Source organism: Drosophila willistoni, assembly GCF_018902025.1.
Source record: "Drosophila willistoni isolate 14030-0811.24 chromosome 2L unlocalized genomic scaffold, UCI_dwil_1.1 Seg168, whole genome shotgun sequence".
Taxonomy (NCBI): domain Eukaryota; kingdom Metazoa; phylum Arthropoda; class Insecta; order Diptera; family Drosophilidae; genus Drosophila; species Drosophila willistoni.
In genome coordinates this window covers 7,901,266-7,928,242 of record NW_025814047.1, presented here as the reverse complement: position 1 = coordinate 7,928,242, position 26,977 = coordinate 7,901,266, and the positions used below count along the sequence as shown (strand labels likewise).

Genomic DNA, 26,977 nt, shown 5'->3' with positions numbered 1-26,977 from the left:
AACCGCAATGAATTTACTTCTGTCAGGTTGGCAATGCAAGGCAATGCAGCCACTCGGAAGCAAATAATCGAACTGTTTGAAATATTTTAAAACTACATCTTTACTGCTCCAAATACAATTAAATTTTCGAAAAAATAAAATAGGCCAAACTTCTTTTCACTTAGTACTGTGTCTTTTGGGTCTGTGTGTGCAGGTTTCCGCTCTGGTCGGTGTGGCCAGTTAGGGTGGTGGTCACCGAGTTGCCAGAGGCATCTGTTTGTGTGACAGTTTGATGAATCTGGGTGATGGGGACACCAGCGGAGCCAAAGCTGGCAGTGTTGCTGGAGATGGAACCGCCTGTGGAGTACGAGGGATTGTAGTTGGCTCCATAGCTGGCAGCATTGTTGGTTCCATAAGCATTGTAGTTATTGGTGCCATAGGCACTTCCGCTTGTGGGTGAATCATCGCTGAAACGGTTCTGAATGATTCTGCAAAGACACAAAGACAAACGGTTTAATGAGCCAAGTTCTGCCCATTACAATGTGCACTTGGCTTACCCTCCTACAGCTGGAACCACCTGCTGGGTGTAGGATTGTCCCGAGGTTACAGAGCCATCAGGATGCTGGACAACCTGAGAGGTTGACGCAAAGTTCTGGCCATTGCCCGACGACGAGGACGACGAGGAGGAAGATGACGACGATGCGAAGACTTGACGACGCAAACGTCTCAGAATATGCTCGTTGACGGGATGCACGTTCGACTGGTGACCCTCAGAGTCCAATGTGAAGAAGGCACGCGGCACGAATTGGCCAGCTGTAAGGAGAAAGTGGAGTTTGAGTATCACAATCGAATCGAAAGAAAGTTTCGCGTTGCCATTTCAGACCGCAGACTGAACTAATTGTGAATTTTTTTGCTACTTTTTCTGTGTGTGTTATGGAAAGTTTTGTGGGGATTTATAAAGATTATAACGTTACGTTTTGATTTCTTGCAAAAATCAAAAAGCAAAATCCAAAAAAACCTTCACAACCAGTTTGTCCAGTAAATTAAACTCCAGATCTAGCCAGTTTTTTATAAGTCTATATGTATGTATATTTTCTGTTTCGGCTAATAAAATTATTCATTAAGTTGATAATAACAATGATTGAGCCAAGACAGAACAAAACAACCGAGTCTGAACCCGGTGCGATGATGTAATCCCAAAGACTTGGCACCTTAAACACAATATAATCACAAGTAATACAACTTACCGGAAGAGGCAGAAGCAGCCGCTGCGAAGAGGGCAAGAGCAATCAATGTGTATTTCATTATGTTGTTTAATTTATCCAAACAAATGCCACGACAAATCTGTAATTGTACAGTAAACACAGATGAGCACAATAACACACAGAGAGCCGATGATATCAGCAATGATAATATGATAATGATGCCGTCTAGGAACACTCAAGGTGGGCACACACTCACACACAGCACAGCTGAACGAAAGACTCAGGCAACGAACGAGCAAGCAAGAAAGAAAGAAACCGGCAACACAATTAGACGGAATCTCAGTGGGTTGAGCACACGTAAAGTTCCAAAACGACTAAACTTTCGATGCCCGTTGCTTGGGGCTTTTATATGGAAATTATAGAGCTGACGTAGTGCCAAGACGAAGTCGAGGAAGAAGCTGTCAAACAACTCGAGAGAAGAGAAGACACCAAAACGAAATAATGCTAAAGAATAACAAAGAAATCTTTACACAAAAGTCATAAACCTAAACTTGACTCGTATGAATCATTGCGTTTAAACTTAAAAGGGTTCTAAAAGAGAGAATTTTATTAGTTAGTTAAACAATTATTCTCTCAACTCTCTGTTTTTTGGCACTCTCTGTTATAGAAAAACTTCTAGATGCTAATAAAAGAAACATGCCAAAACCAGATCAGAAAAATAGTCAAATTAGTTTTGTTTTTTTTTTGGGGGGGGGATTTTGTTGAAGTCTGTTTTTCCTGTTTTGTTTGTTTTAATTTACTTTATTTACTTGCCACTGGCTATTTTGGTTGTTGTTGTTCAATAATGTCCACAGGGTCTTCGTCTCCATGGAGCAGGGCCAGTCTTCTGTGGCCAAGTGATCTTGACGTAGTTTTGTCATTCTGACCTTATTCGTTTGGTGTTCTTTTCGCCTTTCATACGATGTGTTTGAGATGGTACTCTCATACATTAATGTATATTTTGCTCAGGGCAATAACCTGATTAAACTATATGTTCAATAGTTTTTTAATTCACTATATTCTCATAATATATATATTTTCATTTTTTGCTTTTGACGTCTTTTATGGACTACACGCGTTGATATTTTTTGTCTATTCATTTACATGTTTGATGAATCGAATTAACCAAATTTCGCTTTAATATTATAATATGTTTAATTTAGTATTTTTGGGAATTTCTGGTTGATATCAGCTGCTTATACAATTTTGCCACCGGTTCAAATGTACCCAAAGACGAAAAAGCACAAAAAACATCATCAAATTTTGTTAAATACATTAATTTTTAAACGCCGTTCGACGTCAAAGTGTTAAACAAACTCTGTTATATGAACAAAAGATGACTTTTTCCTTGAAGGTTTGTCGATTCCTTATACTATCTCTTGCTAAATGGGGTATATTAACTATTTAAATAACGTTGACACGTAAAGAAGAGTATAAAAATGTTGTTTCTCTATTGGAATAGGGTATAGCATTTTCGGCTATTCTTGTGGCAGCTTTTTCTTTCCCTCATTCCTTGAGCATTTCACAGTTTTGACAGTTTATTTTATCAAATCTATTTTTGAATTTTCCACACGTTTAACGCAAAAAAAAAAAAAAACAAATTAAATAAAACAAAACCTTTCCACAGATAAGTAGAGTGACTGGGCAATTTTTTCCGGCTGCTCAGAAAATATTCCCCTGACATTTGTTTCCGCAAATACAAAAAGTAGAAAAAAGAACGATTTATTATTTGCAACTTCGACTTTGCAACCGGCCCTCCACATTAATCATTTGTTGTGTCCGAGTTGTGGACATTGGTGAAACAATTTTTGTTGGACTTTTTTGCTGCAGTTGTAACGTGTTGAAATTACAGAAGCCACAAAATTTTGGAGAATGTGTTAAAAAATGAACAGAAAACACAAGGAGAAATAAAATATTTCATTCACACACACGGACATAAATTTCCTTTGAGAATAGATCCGTTTGCTTCGAGACAGACGAAAAAGTTCAAATGCTGATGAGCGAGGGCTGCTGCTGTTGTTTCACTTCTCTGTCTTTTTTTTTTATGGCCAACAGAGAACCAGGGACTGAGAGGAGGAGTGGCTAGGTGATTATGTTTGACAGCCGGCCTGGGACAGAGAGAAGGCGACCTGGACACGGGACACGGGACATGGGTACTAAGTGCAATGTGTCCAAAAATTGGCCTTAGTCTTTTGTGGTGATTTATGGTCATGATATTTCTGTATTTCAAATTTTTAGCAACTGTCTGTCTCCCGCCTACTGTCACTTCGTCTGTCCGCCATTTATAATTGCCGAATTAAGAGAATCAACAAGAATTCCAAGTCATGTGGTTTGCTCTGCCATTTTCTTTTCGTTCTTTGTGTGACACATAAAGCAAACCTCTTGAGAAATCAGTTTTCGAAATATTAAAAATATGAATAATTGAAACAGCTGCAAGTGAAAACAAAAAACATTTACAAAAAACATTTCCATTTCGATTAATAGTGTGATAAAAACAAAAGCCCAAGACTAACCCAAAGAGGAAGCCAAAAAGTATGCTATCGAAATAAGTTGAATATCTTTTCGATGTATGATGATAATAATGAATAATGTTTTTGAAGCAATAAAAATAATACAAATGTACCTATTACAAAATATTACACTATCCAACAACATTCAGAACTTTAGTAATTCTAGTTAGTCTTTACTAATTAGTTACCTAGCAGTCCAAGTTTAGACTTTACAAGTTTATTTAAGCAACAACTTTGTTCTGAATTCATTCGGTTATTTCCAAATCATCAATTTATTGTGTAACTATTTTTCCAAACAAACCAACAAAACCAAGGAAAAAGAATGGGCAATTTAAAACGTCGGCGTTTAAGTTAGTGTTTTTATTTAAGTTAAACCAATTTTCTAAATAAACTAAGCTAAGGTTTGTTTAAAATTTAAATATATTTTCTACAAATATTGCTTTTTGCGGCAACAACAAAGACAGTAAAAAGACTGTTGTGCAAATTTTTTATGACCTTCAATTTTAAATGTTTGTAACGGATGCTATAAGGTTTATTTTTTATTGTTGTCAATAAAATGTTTATATACAAAGTTTTATTCAAATAGAGATGGTATTACCCTGCCTCCTAGTGTGCAATTTTGTCCCACTCCAAATGTTTAAAAATTACTGACTAAATTTTATATAAAACGAATAATACACAACAAGTAAATACATTTCTCAAACATCGATCAAAATCCTTCCGCTACATGTTTTAGATATAGAACATATTTGTATGGGTAAGATTTTTAGAGTTAAGTTCAGAATAGTTACTGCTCGAGATTCGAAAACCACGATAATCATTAAACACTTAATATCTATTCCATGTATCCTGGACATCAGTCAATTCACTAGACGTCTAAAAAGGATTCAAGCAAATGAGAAAAAATTAGATTCTTTTGGACCACAATCAATTGTTAATAAGGGAAACACTAATATTTTAAAAGACATCATAATTACACACAAAAATTTGCTAAATTTTAAGCTAAATCTCCGAATTATGTTGAGAGATATAAACACTTTCAATCTCAATTTATTTGTTATCGACTATGGACTAAAAAGTGTTTTGCATACTTTACAAATGTTTCTCTTTGGGTCATTTGTAAATTTGGAATTTGTTTAAATCAGTTTACCAACTATGAGAATAACCAATCACTCAAGGTAGACTTTTTCTTTTTTAGGAGAAGGAATACAATTCACATAAATTTGACCGATTATGTGAGTTCTCTAAATGGCAAGTGGAAGTTGTCCTTTTTTCCAGTTTTATTTTCCATTTTATTGATTGACATTTTCTTTTCATAAGCCATATTTATTTATATTCAACATCGAGTTTTTATTCTACCCTCAAATTGATTTTCAATGTTTTGCGTTAACAAAATAAGAGAAGTCTGACAAATTTTATACGAGATGTCAGCGTGGTAAATTAGCCCTCTCAATGGAGAGTAGGGTTTCGTTTATACTTTGTGCCTTCCACTCGATGATTTCTCCAGTGATTTTGGCGCAATCAGTGAAAGAGCCTGGCAGCCCGGCAAGGACATGATTAGTTTATGAATAGAAAAAGTAGTGGAAATCAAGATTCGCATGCCAAGTGGGCACACGGAATGAAAGTTTAATGAACAAAAGGCCCAAGTACCAAAGACAAGGCTTGGAATTTGATTTGCAGTCGGAGTTGATGCCTACGTGATGGTCAAAAGACAAAGTGGAATGTAGTGAGGTAACTAAGTAGTCCTGTCCGGCATGTTACATATGTATGTCTGTCTGTATGTATGTCGGATTTGAATTGCAGAGAAGCCCTATGCCATAAGTTACTTTTGGAGCATTCCTTATCTCAACTAGGACAACAACTTCATATTTCTTTTGTCCCTGGGAAAAGCAAACAAAGAGCAAACATTTACTTGCCAAAGCAACTGGCACACGCCGTAACGTTGCCCGATACCCGATGATTGCATCCGCCCAGGAAGCTGTATACATGCAGCCTCCTTCCTTCCTTCCTTCCTTCCTGTGGGTCTTCCTATTATACCTACACAGAGGCGGGTATCATCCGCAATTTTCACGCCCACTTTGTTTGATGATGACAAATCTAGTTGCGTGTTTGGCGATTTGCGATTGTTATCAGATTGGCTTGGCCTTTTTGTCGTTCTTCGTTGCTCCTGTTATAGTTCCATGGTATAATTATGTTTATTTTCCGATTCCGATTCCAGTCTTCCTCGCCCCCTTCGCCCACCCGGAGCACATCGTTTAGGTCACGTGGCCAGAGGGAACGGCTGCGGCACGTGCTTATCGGCGGTTGTATGTCCCAAAATGTTGCAACAACCAACTTACCAACCAATCAACCCCCTGTTCCTGTTGCTCTACCCATTTCGATTCGCTTACAACTCTGATAATTGAAATCGTTAAGCTGGAACAAAGGTCTATCCGTTCAATGGCTTCATTTATCAATTCTCATAGTGAAATGCGAATATTTTGGCAAGCCCAAGATGATGGGCTTTTATAATGATTGCCATTCTTAATTTTTCGTTTGTTAATTAGAATTATAGAAGAATTAGATTAAAGAAATATGATTCTTTTTCCTGTCAATAATTCACTATAATCCCAAATGTTATGGCTAGAATCTTTAAATCGAAATCTCAAAATCGAAAGGTTTTTTTAAGGCTTCGGCAAAGTGAATCTTTTTTACGGAGGTATGAAGTTTTTCTTTTTTTCAAGTCTCGCCTTACGTTTTTTACCATGCACCCACAGGGCTTAAATGTGCAGACTTGTGGCCAAAAACATATTCGGCTATACACTTCCACAAGCTTTACTAGGTAAAGTGTGTTTACTACGCCATAAAGACCATCAGTATTTGAAGAATTCCGTCAATGCAAAACCACAAAACTAGGAAATTTTCCTGTTGAAAAATATATAGACTAAAAAGCCTATTAAAACTTGAACTTTACTTACAACCAAGTGGATGTAAAGATTAAATAGAGTTTAAGGTTTAAGAGGATTAGAGAATTAGACAGCGAAAATGTTATTTTAATTTCACAATTTAACAAATTCAGATGAAATTATCTTTAAATACGTAGTATCAATTGGAGAATCTTCTATGCAAAAGCTATTTCAAAACTAAAACGATCCACAAACCGATTCGGATAATGGAATCAAACCGTTGGGCATATCTTTTAACTCAAATGGAGAGACTATTCAAACATTCTAAAGCAAAATATCAAGTAAAATCGTTTAGGCTCCCAAATTTGTTGAGAAATCTGTTTTACATTTGGACACAAATCAAATACACCTAGACCTCGCTTTGCGTTGGGGATACGTTCCAAAAAAACACGACGCAAACTGAAACGACGCAAAGTGAATTAAGATTTTCTATAGGCAACCATAGAAAGATCAAAGATAGGTTCCCGGGCTGTGAAAATACTAATTTTATTGCATTCATTCATTGGAAAAAAAACTATTTCCATTAAATCAAAATAACCTACTTAATTATTTTATATTTATAAATTTTTAGTGGCATCGTTCACCAAAAATTTGTCCAGAGTTGATGTTTGCAGCTACCGCCTGAGATACCTTAAAACTTTTGTCATTGTCAGGATCGTTCTCCATTGCTTTGTCAATCAAGCCCATCGCTTTTGAAATTTGTTTAGAAGTTAAACACTGTTCTTCTAACATTTCTACTAAGCCGTCCCTGAGTTTTGATAGCAAGACGCAATTATACACAGAAGTAGGTAAGGTAGATGTCAATGTTGAAAAACGTAAAAATGCCAAAAATTCAAAGCCAATGTTGGTAAAAGTTGATATTTGCGTTACAATGGCTGATTTAGAAAAAAAAGTTAAACGCTCGAATTCAAATAAACGCAACAACGAGAATATAACGACGCACAGTGAAAATTAGTACGCAAAACGAAACGACGCAAAGCGAGGTCTAGGTGTATCCATTAAGCCTATGACTTGAAAACCTTGAAAATCGATGAATATCTTTTTTCAGACCCACTGATTCAAATGCAATTCATCACTGTGAATGTTTATTTTCTAGAACTTGCTTATTGCAAATGCAAATCAAATAATATAAGGGTTAAATTAACACAAATTTTTCGGAATAGTGCTTCAATTTATTTGATATTAATTGTTAACATTAGAGAAAAGTAATATAAAGGAATAACAAACAATATGCCAATGGGATCTCATTTCGAAAGAAGTGATACCTGAACACCTGAGCAGCAGGTTTACCGCAAAGAAAAGGCTTTATGCCAGAAAATCCTTCAACTGCTTTAAAAAGAAACATCTGGTTTATTACTCTCAGTGTTCACTGACTGTCAATTGAAATTATTTTCAAGCAGAGTTGGCTTTAATTAATCTACAAATTTCGGGCACCTGCTTTAAGTTAATTTGATTAAAGTGAACCGGGAGAATATTTCACACGCATGAGGCTCAACAACAATGGAGTGTCGCCCGGTGAATCGCATAAATTATGAATAAAATCCTTACACACACACACACACACACACACACACACCCGACCTAAAGAAGTGTGCTAAATATTTAAATACTTGAAAACCATAAACCTGAGTATTTAGAAATTAACTTTTCCAGACAAACCACACACACGCCACCCACATGTGTGTGTGTGTGGAGTTTTGTAAGGGAAGTGTGCGGCTCAGTTGACCCTTTTGGTCTTTATTAGAAATTCACACTAATGTGCTTGACTTAATAATAATCAAATTTATATGCATGGTTATGCGTTTGAGGAATTCTGCAGGACTGAGACTGAGTCTGAGTCTAAAACTGAGACTGACCAAAAACAAACTCGAGTTCGTGTGAAAAGTGTCAATATACTATGTGCAGAATGGAGAGAGTCCTGGCGAAGGCAGTTGACCGACTTGAGACGGTCCAGGGAGTCCGAAACAAGGAATACAGGCGGCCAACTGTAAAGGGCTTCTGGGAAGCCACGCCCACTCCAGTAAACCGTTATGTGTTGTTTTCTGTTGTATTTGTTGTTTGTTGCAGACTAAATGGCCAAAAGGTCACTCTCCTGGGAGTCCAAGTCCAGTAGCCTCCCCATAATGATGAGTCTTGGAAATTTTCACAAAAATTAATTATGAATTTTAAGAGATAGGCAAAAGTTGTTTATGCTATTTTGACAAGCATTTCGTTTTTGCAGTTTTTTTTTCTAGCAATTGAATTACAAAAGTCCTTAAAGATAGAATCAGAGACAGAGATAGAGAGAAAGGGAGAGAAAAGGTTTCAGAAAAAGATCTGGGTATAGAGACAATAAAAACAAATTACAATTACAAAACAAAGTACACATATGACCAATTTTTATACCCTTTACACCAAAGGTCAGGGTGGGTATATTTGATGCCTGTCCTGGTTGGAAACAGGGAACAAAAAACCTATGACACCCACCTTATATATACATATATACATTCCTGATTTTGAGTCGATCTAGACTGCGTCCAATCATTTTATCAGTGATATTTCGTCCTCTTTTGGTTCAGTATCCAGCTGGATAATTTATTATTGATCAATAAATTTTCTGACTGACAACTTCTCGTCGAGTGAGTCTTCTATATAGGAGTGTGATCCGACTGGTTCTATGTACCTGAAATATCCAGTTTTATTCAAATAGATCAACAGCTGAAAGTGTGACACAGACATTTGGACAAACTTCTTATACATATCCTCTTGACTACGTCCGTTTTTAGGCACTTAGTATAGATTTCAAACGAATTTGTAGACTTTTCTTTAAGTTGAGTAAGTATTGTAAAGGGTATCTTAAAGTCGTCAGGCTGAATTACGTGAAGGATGTTTATTGCTTTCATCCATAGGCATATAAATTAACATTTGCAACACAAAAAAAGGACCATCAGCGAGTAACCCCTTAACCAGCCAAAGGTAAGGCCATGTGAGGCCAGGCGAAAGGGGGGAGAGAAAAAAACAGGGAAAAATTGAAATAAATTACCAAAACTAAAGGCACAACTGTTCGCATAATGAAGTCAAATTATATTTTCAGAGCGGTTCGACGTCTCGATGGGCCACAACGAGCTGGGCGTTATCCTTAAGCGAAGGGTGCGTCCTCTTCGGTAGGACGAATGGTGCTTCAAATTATGCAAATCGCATTCAGACAAATATATGTATGTTTGTAGGTACATATACATATATCCCTTTATGAGAGTGTGTTTGTAGGCATATGGGTATAGGTGGTGTAGCCATGTCGAACTCCAACTGGGCATCGGGGCGTTAATGCTGACATTAGCGTCAACAAGCATATCCCAATCCATTCATTCTATTGACATTGTCCGGAGCCTTGGTCATGTCACCTTCTCAACGTGTCCATGTTCGTTCCGGCGATGTTATCATTTAATTCGTTGAAATTAACACGAACATTGTTAACTGTAAATGAGCTAATTAATCTAGTAAATGTGTCGCCCCCGACTCCACACTCCAGGTTGCAGTCATCCATAGCCCCATCCACCCATCTACCCAACCAACCACCCACCTCCACATTGAGCCCCAAATGGTGTACCCACTCAACATCGCCTGATGCTTTTTGTGGTTCTCCAGAGGATCCCACCTGGCTAAAGGCACACGCATGTCGATGCTCCTCCACACTGCCACTCGTAACCATGCCCCTCCCACACAATTCCTTCCCTTTCCTGCTCTCTCCTTTGGGACCTGCACTAAAATCCCCAGAACAAAACCGAATGAGATGCATGGAATGTTTCGCTCGAAACGGATCGTAAACTTTACTTAAATATGCTCTAAATAAATTATTTATCAATCATGTCCAATGAAAATTTTTAATTTCAAACTCCATAGAAGAGGTAGAAATTCTTTAAATTCTTTAAAACAGCTGCTATTAATCTTAATAATTTGTACATAATTTTAGAAATTCTTTACTATAAACTTACTAAAAGTTAAGATACAATCGATTTTCAATTAGATTCAAACTTTAAGCTTAAGAGCTGTGAAATGTTTTCGAAACGTCTCATTACCTTATTAAATTGGTCAAAGAAAAACTATAATAGTGGCCCGAATGACCCTAAGTAAAGTTAATGTTACAACCTCTACCCACTCCGACCTAAGGACATAGGCGTATTACATATATAAAGAAATAGAAAATATTGAATGTAATAAGATAATAGGTTACATCGGATAGGATGGGTTAAAATAAAGATGATTACAACTAATTACGGGCGAGAAAGGACAAGATCGCAGTTTTTATACCCGGAAGCGATGTTTCGGAACCGATAACGTGCCAAAGTCTGTTGTGGTCACTACATAGTATACGAAAAGGTTCATGCAGAGAAAAGTTAGTTGTGCAAGTGGAAAGTATAAGCGGTGTGAAATTGCGGGTCCTTCTAGATGGAACAGAAATGTTAATTTAGCTCAACAGCTCGGAAGAGTCAATCTCACCATTCAAAAGTTTGTAAAGAAAAGTTACACCAAGCATTGTTCTACGATTCGTTAAAGAAGGAAGGTTAATTAACTGAAGTCGACTAGAATAAGATGAAAGTTGTACAGTTGGATCCCAGCGGAAATCATGAAAGGCAAAGAGTAAAAACTTTGTTTTGATAAAACTCATATTGAGGAGACCAAACACAAGATCCATACTCCAATATGGGGCGGACTAAAGAAGTAAAAAGTATTTTGGTAGTATATGGATCCTTGAAGTCTTTCGACCAGCGCTTTATAAAGCCAAGAACACTCTTAGCCCTTCTAACAGTAGTCGATATATGCTGATTAAAACTAATTTTGTGGTCTATTAAGATCCCGAAATCTTCTACAACCAAAGAAGTATTATTAATTCTTTCCAACGGGAAATTATTTAAAAAGTAACTCGTTAATTGCTGACAAATATGTACAAAGTACATATGTAAAATATATAATCTTTGAGGGCATTTAGCTCATTTTTTTTTGTTCCAAGACACGAGACAAATCTAAAAAATGAAATCTGATCAAATATCTCAAATTTTTAAAGGATTTTATAACTTTTTTATTTTGCATACCAATTTAATAGGTGTAATAAATATTTTAATAGACATCTTTCGCTTCAAATTTCAGTACAAGGCATCTCTGTGTGAGAAATGTAAATACTTCTTATTATATTTCATTCGTTTAAGCTTAATTACGTCTCTTCAAACATGCAGATCCTGAATAATTTTCATAAAAGTAAGTGCATTATACTTATTCAGACAATCGCCTGTAATTGTCCCATTTGTCACTAGCGTATACACCAGAGAAAGAGAGAGAAAGTGAGAGAGAGAGAGAGAAAAGGAAAACAAAATCGACAAATTATTGTTTCCAACTTTACCATATGCAAGACATTCACAGAGTCATAAATAAAACTGAAGAAGGAAATTTGAGGCGCGAACATTTTAATTAGTTTCCTTTTATGCAGCAGAGACTCAAGTACTAAAGGACACTTTCTCGTGCTGCCAAAGGACCAATATGCAAATTAGCTGAAGTGACTAATGTGAGGGAAAAGGCAGCGGTTGGGGTGGGGAGTGGAGAATATGTGATACTAACAGACCATGAAAATAAATCATATTTAGTTTCAGTTTCTCTTTTCATTGCTTATATGACGATTTCTTCAAGTCATTGCCTATTCAGGAAATCTATTGTTATAGAAAGATTCTCTCCAAGGACCCAAACCAGATGCCGATGCCGATGCCAAACAACTGACAACATATGACAGTTGCTTTGTCTATCATTCAAACAAACCATACCAAAGAAAGACCACCAAAGATTCAATGATGCATTTCGTAGGAAATTCAGCTATTCAACTATTTCCTAGGGAAAGCTCAACCCCCCCCAACCACTTCCCCTTCTGCTGCTCAGACCAGAAATTTAACCAAATCAACCCAAAACAAATTGCACTTGCCGCAATCAGAAAAAATTAACCCAACCCCTTTTGGCCCTTTAGAGGACTTAAACTACCAAGTGCTGAAGTGTTTGCCACTTGAGTTTGGAGTTTTTGTTGTAAGTGCAACTTGTTAAAGGTCGAGGGGTCGATACAGGGAAAGCCTCACTCTTCCCGAGTGCGGCACGTGGCAAGTCTAGCAAAAAAATATGAAGAACCAACACAAAAGCCAAGTAAATTTAATTAAATTATCTCCAACACGTGTTTGACCAACTGCAACGATTTTGCAAAACAATTGAAACCAGTTTAAATATTTACAAAAGCATTTGCTAAACGTTCTCGGGAGGGTAAAAAAAAAAGGTTTCGTTTACATAACGAAAAGTAAATAAAGTATAGTCTAACCCTCCATCCTTCGATTTATCATTTCCCACAGTCTTTGGCCGCTTATCAATCAGTGGGAGAGAGAGGGAGATGCCGATGCCTGAGGATCTGTTCCCTCACAAAACAATTTCATAAATATTTATGGCCGATCTTTGCCTGTGATAGGCTTTTACGATTTTAGCTTCTGAGGTGTGTGGCAAGTAGCCAACTTTGAAGATGGGAAAACGACTTGCCTTAAACATGAAATCATCGACTGGAGAATCAAACACTCACACACACACACACACCTTCACACAGACACATGAATGACAATTATTTTTTGGGAAATTTATAAACAAATGTTAGTATTTGGTCAATTGGCTCTAAATGGAAATGCAGTTCATTAGATTGCCATACCAAAAATGGCGAATGAAATATTAAACAACAGATTTCAAGTTAGCCAAAAGAAAATGTTTATTCAAGTTTTATTTTGACTTGAAATCTTTTCGCTATACAACAAGTTGCCAAAAATAATTACTTTGAATTTTAGTTTCACTCAGAAAAGGTTTTTACTTTCAGATTGGTATTCGCTTGGTAGTATATCCGTTAAGTTGTTCCCAATATCATGTGACTACTACTATAACAATATTACTATTATTATATATTAGAAAGTTTAAACAAATTATATACTAAATTTCTTCCAATCTGCCATCGACTTGACATGATATTTTATATTTAAAGATGTCTAAAGAAACGTTTGTAAATGAAAAAACAAGGAACTGATTGAAACCCTAAAGTGGATGTATGTAGGTAAAAATTATTCGTTATCCACAGTCGTTTCCAATATCCCCGACGGAACTACCTTTTAGTATTGTTTCATCAGGGGAAAACTCCACCTACATCGGGGTTCGAACTCGAGAACAACAGAATTGTAGATTTAGTAGGTCTCCACTGAGCCACCGAATGGTATAATCTAACTTTAAAAACTATTAACAGTAGTACTATGCAGATATATTTTTTTAAATTTATTGTTAATCGCATTTTTGCAAAAGCAAGATCGTATTTTGCAAAGAAGAAAGAGAAAACCAGATGTGTTTTTTTTGGAGATGGGGATATTTAGGAGTTCCTCCCAGAGTTAGTTTGAGTTTATTTTAAGTCGGGGATCTATGTATGTTTTAATAGTTATCTGATATGAGCATTGATGAAACATGTAAGAACATAATTCCAAAAAGTCATATTTTCAATTTACTCTATCATTTCAATTAAAATATATATATATATTCCTATAGATTTATTTAAAATTTAACCTGATAAATATTTGAAGAGCAAAGACCACACTGACATCCTTTTGAAATACCTTTCATCATCATACAACTTCGTTATCTTCAACGAGTTTTATTCCGTTTATTTTTTACGTAAATCGTTAATATTGGTTAAAATTAAGTTTTAGTGAAATACAAAGTATTTGTTTGGGGTTTTAAAAACCAACCCATTATTCTTTTATTATTTTTTTATACAACAAAACATTGTACGGATTCCGTACCACAGAAAACCAGTTCTTACACAACAAAAGTACATAAGTAAAACTTTTTATATCGTTAGAAACTTTTTAAAAACTTCAAATTTGTTTTCAAGTAAGTTCGAGATTCCTATTAACTGAAAAATGTATTCAAATGATAAAAAGGATATATGTATGTATGTAGTTTATCCGTTTAAAACACTCTAAAGCGTTAGAAAGTTAAATGAGTTTGGCTTTTGTATCAAAAAGATAAACTAAATTCAATAAATGTTCTTAGTATTTAAAATGCAAATTTTCCCATTTAAAAAAGTGTGAAAAATTTGTTTGTACACTTTTTTAAAGCCATAACTTATTTGGAGTATTAAAAATATGGAAAAAAATCACGAATATCTAAAAAAAATTTGATGATTTTTTCAATTTTAAATTGAGAAGATTATACAGTTTGAGAAAGTAATCAAATGTTTCCCATCCCTCTCTCCTTTTTCTCTCTCTTTCGATCCAATTTGAATGATTTGCTCTCCTAATCTTGGTTAAAAGTCAATTTACACATTAATTGGCTAAACAATTGTAATGATGAGATGACTTTGGGCTAATCCCCCAAAGTCTACAGGCCACATTTTAATTGTCGGAACTGGCAGGGGAGAGTTACGGTTATGACGGGATTAAGTCGCCAACAAATTATTTAGCAATAGCAAAACAATTCAAAATTTGCTTTTCGAGTGGTGACAAAACCAACAAACAAACAAATAAGCAAACAGTCCAGATAGAAACAGAGAGTGACTGACAGATTGGTAGAGAGGGAGTGAGGGTGAGGATGAGGGGTTACACTAGCATGACAGCTGTCACAGGCTGCTATTGCAACCCCCTTCCCCCGACTCCTCCATAGAGAATTGGGCGTGATAAAAGGGGTTAATCGAACGGCCCTTGGACCAACGGCAAAGGCAAGGGCAAAGGGGCAACTCAAGCGGCCCAATGTGGAAAAATTCAACGAAATTTTCTTGGCCGCCAAAAGACTTTCGTTCGTTTAATCTTTGCTGGTATGTATTTTGGATAATTAGCGATGTCTGGGGACATGTCCGCTTCTTTTTTTTTTCTTTTTGTTTGGGCTTGGGCTTCGGTTAAATTCCTCGCCCCAATTGACTCCGAATGTAAATCTTTTGGGAAACATTTCAGAGACCAAAATAAACCCGATAAGAAGCGATGTGAAAGGGAAGTGTCCATGTCCAGGTTCAGGTAAACACACTTGCCGTTGAGATTTTCCAAGTTAATGAGATTATTCACGCCCCTTAAAAATTAATTCACAAGAAAAGGCCAGCGGAGCGACCGAAAAATGGCCTGAAAACCGCAAATGCGGAAAATGCAAATTGTTTTCAAACGAAACTCGAACCCGAAAACCAAACCCCTGTGACATTTGTCACATTCTCTGTCCCACTGACGAGGCGTGACAATTTTGTGGGCGGTTTCGCTTATGTTTGTAATTTTCACATAGCATGACTCCTGACTCCTGACTCCTGTAATCCGACAAGAAGCGAAATTGTTTGACAACTTACTCCAGGCACAGGAAAACGATTGAAGTGTTTCTTTAAGTAGATAATGTGTGTGTTAAGGGTCACAATGAATGTCCTTCGACACTAAGGAGATTTCTACCTAAGCACTATGATTATCTTAAAATTTAACGCAACATCTATGTAAATATATAGGAAAGCACTTCAATATTTTTGGTTTTTTAAAACGATAATATACAATTGATTTTACCCTAATTAATCTGCTATTTAAATAAATAGAAATGTGAACTGACATAAACGTAGAATAGTTGAAGACTATTTCCATTGAAATAGATTTTACGGGAAATTGTAAATACCTTTAATCCTAAAACTAGTTGGGAATCACAACTATACAAAGTGGAAAAATAAGAAATGAGATTACAACATCGAAAGAGGAATGTCTACTTAGTTTTTTTTCTTTTATTCAACTGAATTTATCACTCAAAAATCATTAGATTCATTTTAATATTTAAGATTTGTATTCCAAGTGTTTTTAGTACTTGAGTCAATAACTTTACATTATCTAATCCAAAGAGAAAAATCGAGGCTAAAATTCGTATAGTTGAAACAGTCTAACACTTTAGTCTTGTGATTTAGCTAAATGTATTTAGATTTAACGATAAGAACCTATTGAGATTCCATTTTATTTAAACTCCAGGGGAGGAGTTTTAAAACTAAGAGTTTAATCTCAGTGCCAATGTCTGAAGAGCTATCTCCTGTTGGGCAGTTTCTTGGCTATTGCCAGGAATTTAAATATCAAACTGACGGTTTCATCGTTCCCATCGTTTCACTTTATACAAGAGCAGTAGCAACGCAGCGGCACTGCTTTGCCGACAGCTAGCCTAAGAGAATCATTTGTGGCAATCTCTCTCTCTCTCTTTCACTATTGCTCTCTCTCTGTTGGTTTGCCTCCCTCGCTTAAGTGAAGTCTGACCAATCAGAGGAGGGCAAGCAGGCAAGCACATGACATTTTGTTGTAATTCCCAAACGACTTTGGTTAGTTGGCCGCAGTGGGAAGGCGTTGACACTTTTCTTTAGGGTCGGCACCAGGTGGTACCGTCCTCGCTCTACCTCTTGCCCTCGCCCACGTCTTGATGCCCTGTTCACTAGCTCTGGCAGTTTGTCAGCTTGCCATTGATAAGCCAGCAAAGCACGAGAGGGACTTAGATCTTGGAGCTCCCCTGCAAACAATCTGCATGTCTGTCGCACGCCCCCCAACGGGAAATATCCGAACGTCTGTGCGAGTTTGTGCCAATTCACAGTGTTCCAAAGTCCCACAACAGGTCCTAGACCCACCATCAGATTAAGCTCCCGCCGCTCTCATTCCCTCTTGCGCACCCTCGCTCTTGTGAGTTGTACTCTTTTCCTTACTCTCTCTCTCTCTCTCTCTCGTTCTTTCTTTCTTTCTGTATCTCTCACTCACTCGCTCTCGCTTGGCTTCGTCGCTGTCGCTGGTGGATGGTTTGTTGCTGACAGTTCGGCTCTCTATGGACAAGTTTCTATACGGGAAAAACCACCACTCCCAGTGATAGGTTAGATTTCCATTCGTCCTCAGACGAATTCAGATGCCTTTCTTATTGTTATCGTCCGGGTCCTCACCCTCGCCGAACGGCCCGTGTGTCTCTGTGTCCCGCTGTGTCTGTGTGTGCACTCCTGTGGCGCAGGCTCGTTTCGTTTCCAACTCTCGTTGGTCGTTCGCCCAGGTCCTCTGTCGACGTCGAGTCACAGAGCTCTGCGCAGTTGTCTTTCGTTCGGTTAAAGGCAGACACTGAAACTGAAACTGAAGCTGAAGCTAAGGCAGCAGCAGCAGCAGTCGCAGCAACAGCATCGGCATCGGCAGCGGATTCGGATTCAGTTGGGGTTTAACAGCCACTCGGGACGGTAGCGCGCGTCGCTTAAACTTGTTGCGAGACCAATTTTCCGAAAATCCCAAATTCTCTGCGGTGCATTGGCCATAACGACAACCCACACACACCACTCCAGGTGCCCAGCAAGTGAATCCTCATCATCGCGTCGGTTTGTTGTGTCTGTGTGCAATTTGCGAAAATTGTTTAGTGACAAAGCCATCAAAGGCTCCAATCAGATCAGGCTCAGGCATCATCGATTGATTGCCCATTCGCGCTCGATACGCCCCCCAGAGACCCAAACCCAAACCCCAAAGCCAGAGCCAAGTGACCCAGACAATTGACAGTGCCCTCCAGTGTGTCATCGCTAACCCACGATTTCCTCGAACGCCGCGTTAGCCACAACAGCTATCACCACGGCTGCCACCATAGCATCCACGCCCGCCTCCAGCAACTACTCGAAAGTCAGCGATTACCCGTACGCTGATCTTCACCAGCATCATACGCATCACTTCGCTAGCACAGCGCCCCTGACCAGCGCGGAAAGCTTCAAGCTGCGTTCTGAGGAGCCAGTGCCGGGCTTTAGCTCGGCCTCTCCATGGCCCACGCTGGAGCTGGGCATGGAATGGGGACGCAAATTGTATCCGTCCGCCGGCCCCAGATCGGCGGGCGGTCTGATGTTTGGTCTCCCACCCACAGCGGCAGATATGAACCAGCCGCGTGGCCCCATGACATCCCTTAAAGAGGAACCTCTAGGTGGCCGATGGGCCATGCAGCCAGTCGTCGATCAGACCAAGTAAGTCAAATTTAACCAAATGTGGAACTTAATCTTAGAATTCTATGATACAACCCAAAAAGTGTTACCAATTTAAAACAAAAATTATCGCCGGAAGTGTTATCCATCCAACCGTGACTATTATTTAAACAATTGACAAAAGGTTTTACGATAACTTCTCTAGAATGATTTTGTTAGTATTTAGATTTCAATGAATCAGAATTAGAATATCATAATTCCACAAAGTATGTACCACAGACCAGTCAAAATCTTAAAAAATAGTATAACCGAATTAAGGAAAATTAAATTAACTGGTTTAGATAATATAGCCTATTTAGGGAATTATAGAATATAGTTAGTCCAAACCACTTCTTGTTTTTTCTCTAATCGAAATTTATGTCAGTTTATGCTAAAAGTTATAGATGTGGCATTAGCATCTTTAAAAGTTGGTAAGCAATATAATGATATCCTTTTTGTCCGACGTATCTCACGAATTCTATTGATTTTGAGATTTAAAAATAGACTGTTTTCGACATTAATTCTTTAATTAGATTTTATTTACTTAATTTATTCTATTGTAGTATGGATTGATATACCACGATCAGCTCTCCTTGAACTCCTGCCTTTTGCCCATACTTGATACAAATTCCAATTTCTTTTTTGGCAGCTTAAAACAACTTCATTAATCGTTTCTCTCATCTAATCAAAATCTCCAAAATGTAATACAAGTTGCTGCAACATTGCCAAAATTTCACAGCAACATTGCCAAAATGTTGCGGCAACAAAAGTTTGCCACAAACAAAACAAGAAAAAAAGGAAATAACTCTCCAAAATCGAAAAAAAAAAATCAACAACAACAACAACAACTGTTTGTTTACTTTTTCGAAAGCCGGCATCCAAGTCCCATGTCCATGTCCAATACAAATGCCTGGGGGAGCTATTCGCAAAGGGGCTTTTTGTGGCCAACAGGACGCACAAACACACACACACACACACACACACACAACATCACACTCCCCGTATACCCCCCTCTCACGAAATACAAAATATTTCTCCCTTTTTAACTAGATTCGAATTCACTCAAAGAACTCACTCAAAATTTTGCGGTAGACGCAGGCATCTTTGTCCTGAGGGTTGACTTCTGATGCCAGAAAGTGCCGGGATGAGAATGTGCGTGAGCTGGAGCTGAAGCAGGTCCTTTTTGGTCTTAAACTTTGTGTGGGCTTTTTGGCTTGCTGGCTTTTGCCTGCTCAAAGGGATGTTTCACTTTTACTTTCGCTTTTGCCTTCAATTGAATTACAAGCTGGTTGCAGGTCCCCCCCATACCCTTCCTTCTCCTTACAACCACCGCCGTTGACTCCCCGGCAAATGTCTTTTCTTTGTGGGGGGGAGAGCGATGGAAATGGACTGTTGTTAGCTAGAGAAAGCTTTTTCTTTTTTGGGAGTTTTTGTTTGTTTAGTTGTGTCTGAGATGTTTCTAGCGTGAGATGTTCACGCCGAGAAGAAGTGCGCGTGTGGCCGAAATCGAAAGTGCGTCCTCGACGACATTTGCCAAAATGACAGCGGGTTTTGTTCATTCAGCGACGGCAAATCATCATCATCATAATCAGCACAGTCAGCACATTGTTGGCAGTCATCAGCAACACTTGCAACAGCAACATCAGCAACAACAACAAGAACACCAACGACAACATCAAGAAGACATACAAACTGAAAGCAATTCAAACAATAAAATTATGCGCTGTGAGACGAGGTAAAAACATAAAAGAATAATATGAAATGGTCCCAGTCAGATTTCAAAGAAAATCGGCATTCTTATAATACAAAAGTTGAGAAATTCAGCAATCCATTTTTTTCATTGAAAATATATTTCTTTCTCAACCAGCAATGACAGAAAAACATAATGAAATCTATCTTATAGTTTTCCTATAGATAACTAAAAATTCTAAATTTCATATTCACAACAAACTTCGATATTTTCGACTCAATTTCGGACTAATATTGCCTACACCGATATATTTAGTAAATGGCATATCAATAAATAATTCAGGTGTATTCCTTAAAAAGGAAGTTTTGTAGTTGATTAATTTTCAATATGCTGAAACTAAAAATTGTTTATTGATTGTTAATATTTCACCTATTAGAGTTCACCCGATAACAAAGGGAATTTCCTAATTATCAGAAGTTCTTTGTTTTAAAAAAGAAACTCTACAAAACTTGAAAAAAAGTCGTCTCCTGATCCGAATCTCATTGATAACTTGTGGGGTAGCCTATAGAATCAGTCGGGAAAAGAAAAACAATTCCAACAATCGACAATTGAGGAAGTGCGTCAAAGAAGATTTCGATAGAGTCCTGCCAAGCTTTGATTAAGAGTATTCCTAACCGGATGGAAAAAGTAATGGTAAAATAAGGGTGGATACATTGGATATTAATCAAATAAAGAAACAAAAATTAATTTTTAATGATTTGAAAAAAAAAAAATTAAATATAACTTAGTCAATTGAAGTGTACCTATTAATTTCATCCAGCACGAAATTCAGCAATTTCATGTTTTTTGTTGTAACTTTAAAATAAATTTATATTTCTTTACCAAATTGATGTATTTTTATAAACAAATGTTCAATAAAGAAAGGTCCATTCAAATTTTGTTGATAGAAATAGAACAATAGAAAAAAAGTTGTGTTAATCTAATAGAAAAAAAGTTGTGTTAATCTAAAGTCCAAAAAGTTAAATTTTAAGGGGTGTACCTATTATTTTCATCATGAGTGTATGTCTGATACTCAACTCTCCTTCCCTCTCTTGTTAAAATATTCTTGTATTCTATTATCTGCACTTAACTCTAAAATATGGTTATTAAATAGAATTGTATATACTGAAAAAATATTTCTAATACCCGTCTCCCTTAAGCCTCCTGCTTTAAGGTTCTCTTCCTTTCCAGTATTTCATGAACCCTCAAAAACAAATGTTTAAATATGAAAAGCGATTTAACTTTTATATTGAAAGTTGATAAAAATTCAACAATGGCAATACCAATTGAAGTTTTACTGCCTTTTACAAAGTTTGTCAAAATAAATTTCATAATTATCAGAGCCAATATATTCCAGTTTTTATCTTCTTCTTTAAAAAACACACACACACACACACAAAACACAAAAAGAAAAGAATTGGAACATATTGTTGCTATAAACAACAAAATGCATATAAAATTGCAAGCGAAACAATAATTTTTGTGGGTCATAAATCAAGGAAATATTTGGAAATTTATATCAACAAAGATTGTCCTGGGATATATGTATGCACATTGAACACACATACATACATACATACATATATGTAACCCGTTAGCTGGCAAAGTAAAATGACCAAAAAGACAATGCAACACCATGGGCCATAAAATGTGTTCATTCAATGTGAAAGTAAATACTTGAATGTGTGTGAATGTTGCAAATAAAGTGTACATTTTAAAAGGACATGCAGGGGGACAGCTACACGGACAACTTTCCACATATCCTGACTCTAACAATAGACAAAACGTGACCAGGAATTGCCCAACTGCTGGCGGTCACCTGGGCATCGATTTCCGACAATTAAATGTTGGCATAATAAAATCAACAGCAAAACGGCCACAAAACGTTTTTCGCAAATTGGCGGCAAAAGCAAACACAAAGTCAACCAACCAACCAACCAACCATCCAGCCAACTTGAAAAGTCAACAAACCAGGCAAGGAGGCGGCAAGCTTAGTTGGCTTAGACTACTGCGGCGCAAGGGGATTGGATTCGCTGTGGGTGTGGATCCGTGTAGGAGCAGCCATCGCAGTCGCAGTTTTTTATTTGCTCGCTTTGGATACTTTTTAAACGCCAACATAACAATAACCTTTCACCAAAATGTAACATGTCTGGCATTTATGTGTCGTACTCGCATTTCCCCTCAACACACTCAATTCCAATCCCTCCATCCACTCTGCTTCCCTCACCTGGCCTTAGTTCTTCTCCTGCTCCTGATTGTATGGAGCTTCTTTCTCACTTGGCATTTGTTAAATCGCATTGACTTCCCCTTGGCCCATGAAACTTTTTCTAATTCAATATATCTTCTTTCGAAACGACTCAATATTTTCACGCAGTGTATTTTATTTGTTTTAAAAACATATTTTAATATTCAAATGATGCATAAAAAAGTCATAATACATCAGTTAACAGGAATTCAAAAAAGGAAAATGTCAAAAAGCCTTTCGAAATGGAATTGTTAGTAGGATTACTAATTCCAGTACTTGAAAATTCGATCTGATCCAAAGATTGGTAACCATCATGTAATCGTATGATAAAATCGCTTTCAAATTAATGATTTATCCTGATGAATATATCTGATTTTGTCTCTGAATATATCTGCATGGATTCAAAAGTATAGTATTAGAATAAGGACTAAGCGAGTTGCATCAACTGAAAATTGGAATAGATCTGTAGGGATTTGGTCCGATGAACACTTCGTAGAGCACTCTCCTACTTTTAAGAAATCCTTATCTCCGATGGGAAAATACTTCTACAACAATTATATAAATTGTAATGTAAATACAGTAAGAAACTCCTATTCTATATCTCTGACTTTGTTTAATTTATTTTAATTCAATGCTTTGTGCGGTTTTGATAGATAAAGTCACTCGTATTGAATCTCTTGCCTGAGCTCTAAATGTAATTGCAATTTCAGTAAGTTTTCGGCATAATTTTGTAGCGATTTATCATACTGGAACTATCATTAGTTGATGGCTTTTGTTTAACCTCCTACCCCATTCTGCTGTATATACTTACTTACTTACTTACCATCCCTGCCTCACTCCATCTACTTGATGGTGTATTAGCCTTTGGCAAATGTGTATATAATTGCAGGACCCTCGAGTGTAGGTTAAGGTACAGACATGTGGCGGATATATTTTTCCTTTTTGACATTACCTGAATAAATAATACGGAAATCTGATAAAATCAGCATTTTCTAAATTAAATTGTTCGTTATGCATACGAAACGCAAGAGGAGTAGGAGTCAACTAAACTACAAGTAACTGAAGAAACTGCAGGAACTGCAAGGGGTCGACCACGTTCGGTAGTTAGCATTGTCCGGTAATTGTCCGATGACAGCAAAAGGACACAACTGAAGTCACGACGAGGTTAGCTGTAGCTTCAGCTGACATTTAGCATATGGAAGGGAAAGGACAAGCCTTTTTGGCCTGGCCCTGGTCCTTATAATTATCTGTACAGTCTGTTTACTTGGCCCATATAACATGAATTTTTGGTCCCCTTCTGGCGGAGTCTTTCTCTAGTTCTGTGTGTGTTTGCGGTCTTTGTGTGTTGTGTGTTAATTCCTTTATTCATCAGGATTATTGTGTCACGTTGATGTTGCTTATGCGCTTTTAATGATAGTTGTCACTGTCCACTCACCACCGGCTGACTGACGGACTGACCACTGACTGTCCTGGGTAATTGTGTTGTGTCCCAAAAACTAAAGAAAATGAGACAGATATTAGTCTAAAGACTCATCCGGACTATAGTAGTAGCCAGCTCTTGTTGCTGGCAATTAGACTAGGTCTATGTTTACTTTCAGTAATGGCTTAATTAGGCGACCCATTTGACTGACATTTTTCACTGACTTAATCATATCTATTTTGTGTTTTCACAGCTTGGGCATAGGTCGAGCACATTTCGAGAAGCAGCCGCCAAGTAATCTACGTAAATCGAATTTCTTTCACTTTGTGATTGCTCTCTATGATCGTGCCGGACAGCCCATTGAGATTGAACGCACAGCATTCATTGGATTCATTGAAAAGGACTCGGAATCGGATGCCACAAAGACAAACAATGGCATTCAGTATCGACTGCAGTTACTCTATGCGAATGGTAAGTACGATTTGCTTTAGATAGATATCAGGTATTACAATATCAAATTGTCTTATTACTTTTGCAGGTGCCCGACAGGAACAGGATATATTTGTTCGTCTCATCGATTCGGTGACAAAACAAGTAAGTTGCTTGAACAAATTGGGAATTATAACGATGGGGCGGGCACTCCAACTCATGCGATTTTTTGCATTGATTGTTTCATTAATTCTTTAAATTCCATTATGATTAACCAACAACAAAAACTAATTATAGAACAATTTGCCACAATTCTTCAGGCCGATAAGATTTAATTACTTTTGGATTTTCCATGTTATGTACTCGTTAATTATTAATATAGAAAACTCGGAAATTTCCAATGATATCAAACATGAAAACAACATAAATTGTGCCAACATAATGGATTTCTGACAATTTCAGTTTCATGTGTTGTTTTTTTTTTTTTCTCTCGTATCGATAATTTGTGGACGAATTTATTGCGTACTCCGCCCACGAAAGACATTGGATAGAGAGACGGAAAGAGAGGAGAAAAAAAAACAAACGAGAGACGATGAAATAAAAGGCAAACTGAACAGAAATGTCTATAAAAATTTGTCACTCGAGAAATTAATTGCCCTTGAAAAAGGCACAGGACCAAGACACACACACACACACACACACACACAGACTGACACATACACGCATTACGCCAACAACAGCAACAACAGAAGCAGCACAAAAGCTGACATATGGTGCACTGCAGCAGGATTGTGAGCCTTCTGCCTGGGGCCCTGTCCTAGCACCCACAACAAAGCGCATTAACCATGTTCAATTGGTTTGCTAACCTAACTCTAGCCCGTGTTACACCCCTTTCGTAGGGCGCGACAACTCGGACTCTGACTCTAACTTGGGCTCCTGGCTGTGAATGGGAGTTTGTGTGAATGAATTGCTCGTTTGACGACTCAATTTATTGGCACTACGACTTCTAGGCACACACACACATACCAGAAGGGACAGGAAAAGGCACAGGGACACACTTAATTAGCCATGACAATCAATTTCGAATGCAACTTATGCTCGAATCAGCAAAAACGAAGTGCACACGGCTTAGCCAAGTGGAAGGAATTAGTTTTCGATTGCGTGAGCTAAAAAAGAGAGAAACGAACAAACCAAACCGAAAAAATTGTCAAAGTCGGACGGACAGAAGGTGTAACTTTAAGAGTATTGAAATTAATCCCAGTTAATGTGACTGTGAAATTGGGGGGAAAGAAGCATCAACAGAATGTTCTCAATGAATTTAATTTAACATATGGAAGAGGATAGAGACAAGAAATGCTTAAAAAAATTAAAACATTGATTGATATTAGGAAATCTGTCTTTGTACTCCATGTGTAAACATTCCGTGTTAAGAATGAAACGATTCCGTCACAAAATTTGGCACATAAAATTTTAACTCTTAATCAACTATTGGGGCAGGTTTTCCATTGAATTTCAAAAGTACATATCCCACCTACCCTTAAAAATTAAGAGGACAATTCGTGGCTCGTTTTTGAACTGACAAAAGAACAATCATTTGATCGGATTAGTTGAGCCTTACCGAACCTTTTTGTCTGATACTTTTTGCATACGCGTGTCACAGCGTTTGCTGAGAATTTTTAGAGTTTTTTGGTTATCTGAAATGTAAACTCGTGGCGTAACAGGTATGAACGCATCCAGCGGGTGGCTGGGTTAGAAACTTGAAACTATAGGGCTGAATCCGATTAAAGCGAAGTTTTTGAGGGCAGGACAATTGTCACGTGCCGATGAACCCTTGCCGACTCCACCACCACCGAACGAGCAACGTCGTCAGCTCCTCTGATTTTATCGCATAGAGTAGGCAGGCACGGGTCCTGCCTGTTTCGGGAAAATGTAGCAAATCATTGTCATAATCATAATTACATTCGATCAGATAACCAAACCAAAAATACCAAATGCTAGAGAGGGAGCGGGCCAGAGGGCGGGCGGGCGGCCAATTGCAATTTGAGCTAACGACAACGATTCAATCGGCGGGCCAATTCGCTTCATTTGCGATCATATTTCATCGCGTGGACCGACCGGGTCCAGCATAAAACAATGGCAAAAACTGTGCGACAAACTGGATAAAAATCCTTTTTTTTCCGGGAGGCATTTCAATGCCAAATTTAACGCTTATCGCGATTTACACGCATTATGATGCGTCCGACCAGCAGCTACAACAACAACAGCAAAAAGCGCATCGAAATTCTAAACCCATATGTAAAAGGGGTTTGAGGTGAAAGGCAGACAGAGACAGAGAATGTCCGATTAATGCAGTGCGATAAGCCAGGCCTAAAATGATGTTGGTCCATCTAATGAGAAGGACCAAACAACCAAAACTCAGGGCTACCCGAAACCAGTTCGATTAGCGTAGAAAACCGTTAAGTGCATTTTCCTTGCTGCGATTAAACAATGGCG

General features: G+C 37.6%; 2 protein-coding genes across 7 annotated transcripts in view; one reads left to right on the top strand and one right to left on the bottom strand.

Annotated features, from left to right (window-relative positions):
• Positions 1–82: 82 nt before the first annotated feature.
• LOC6652278 (stress protein DDR48) lies at positions 83–1,555 on the bottom strand. Its single transcript, XM_002074845.3, has 4 exons — positions 1,441–1,555; positions 1,227–1,323; positions 537–792; positions 83–467 (listed from the first exon to the last, which is right to left on the bottom strand). Exons 2-4 carry the CDS (start codon positions 1,282–1,284, stop codon positions 161–163), a joined length of 621 nt encoding a protein of 206 aa, XP_002074881.1. The 5' UTR covers positions 1,285–1,323; positions 1,441–1,555; the 3' UTR covers positions 83–160.
• A 16,704-nt stretch (positions 1,556–18,259) lies between these two features.
• The window catches only part of LOC6652280 (transcription factor collier), a 29,980-nt gene continuing 21,262 nt past the window's right edge, over positions 18,260–26,977 (top strand). For 4 of the 6 annotated variants that reach the window (XM_023181119.2, XM_015176568.3, XM_047009841.1 and 1 more), the window contains exons 1-3: positions 18,418–18,664; positions 24,309–24,526; positions 24,594–24,649. In XM_023181119.2, the coding sequence (XP_023036887.1) occupies positions 18,489–18,664; positions 24,309–24,526; positions 24,594–24,649 (450 nt within the window). In that variant the 5' untranslated portion in view covers positions 18,418–18,488. Of the gene's footprint in view, positions 18,665–24,308; positions 24,527–24,593; positions 24,650–26,977 lie in introns of all 6 variants that reach the window. The other 2 variants (XM_047009843.1, XM_047009842.1) reach the window with 1 other exon arrangement.

Excerpts from the sequence above, each read along its gene's own strand:
- LOC6652278 (XM_002074845.3), bottom strand. The coding sequence starts at position 1,284 with ATGAAATACACATTGATTGCTCTTGCCCTCTTCGCAGCGGCTGCTTCT. Across the intron at positions 793-1,226 it reads GGCTGCTTCTGCCTCTTCCG|CTGGCCAATTCGTGCCGCGT; the intron begins GTAAGTTGTATT and ends TTCTCCTTACAG. Across the intron at positions 468-536 it reads GTGGTTCCAGCTGTAGGAGG|AATCATTCAGAACCGTTTCA; the intron begins GTAAGCCAAGTG and ends GTGTCTTTGCAG.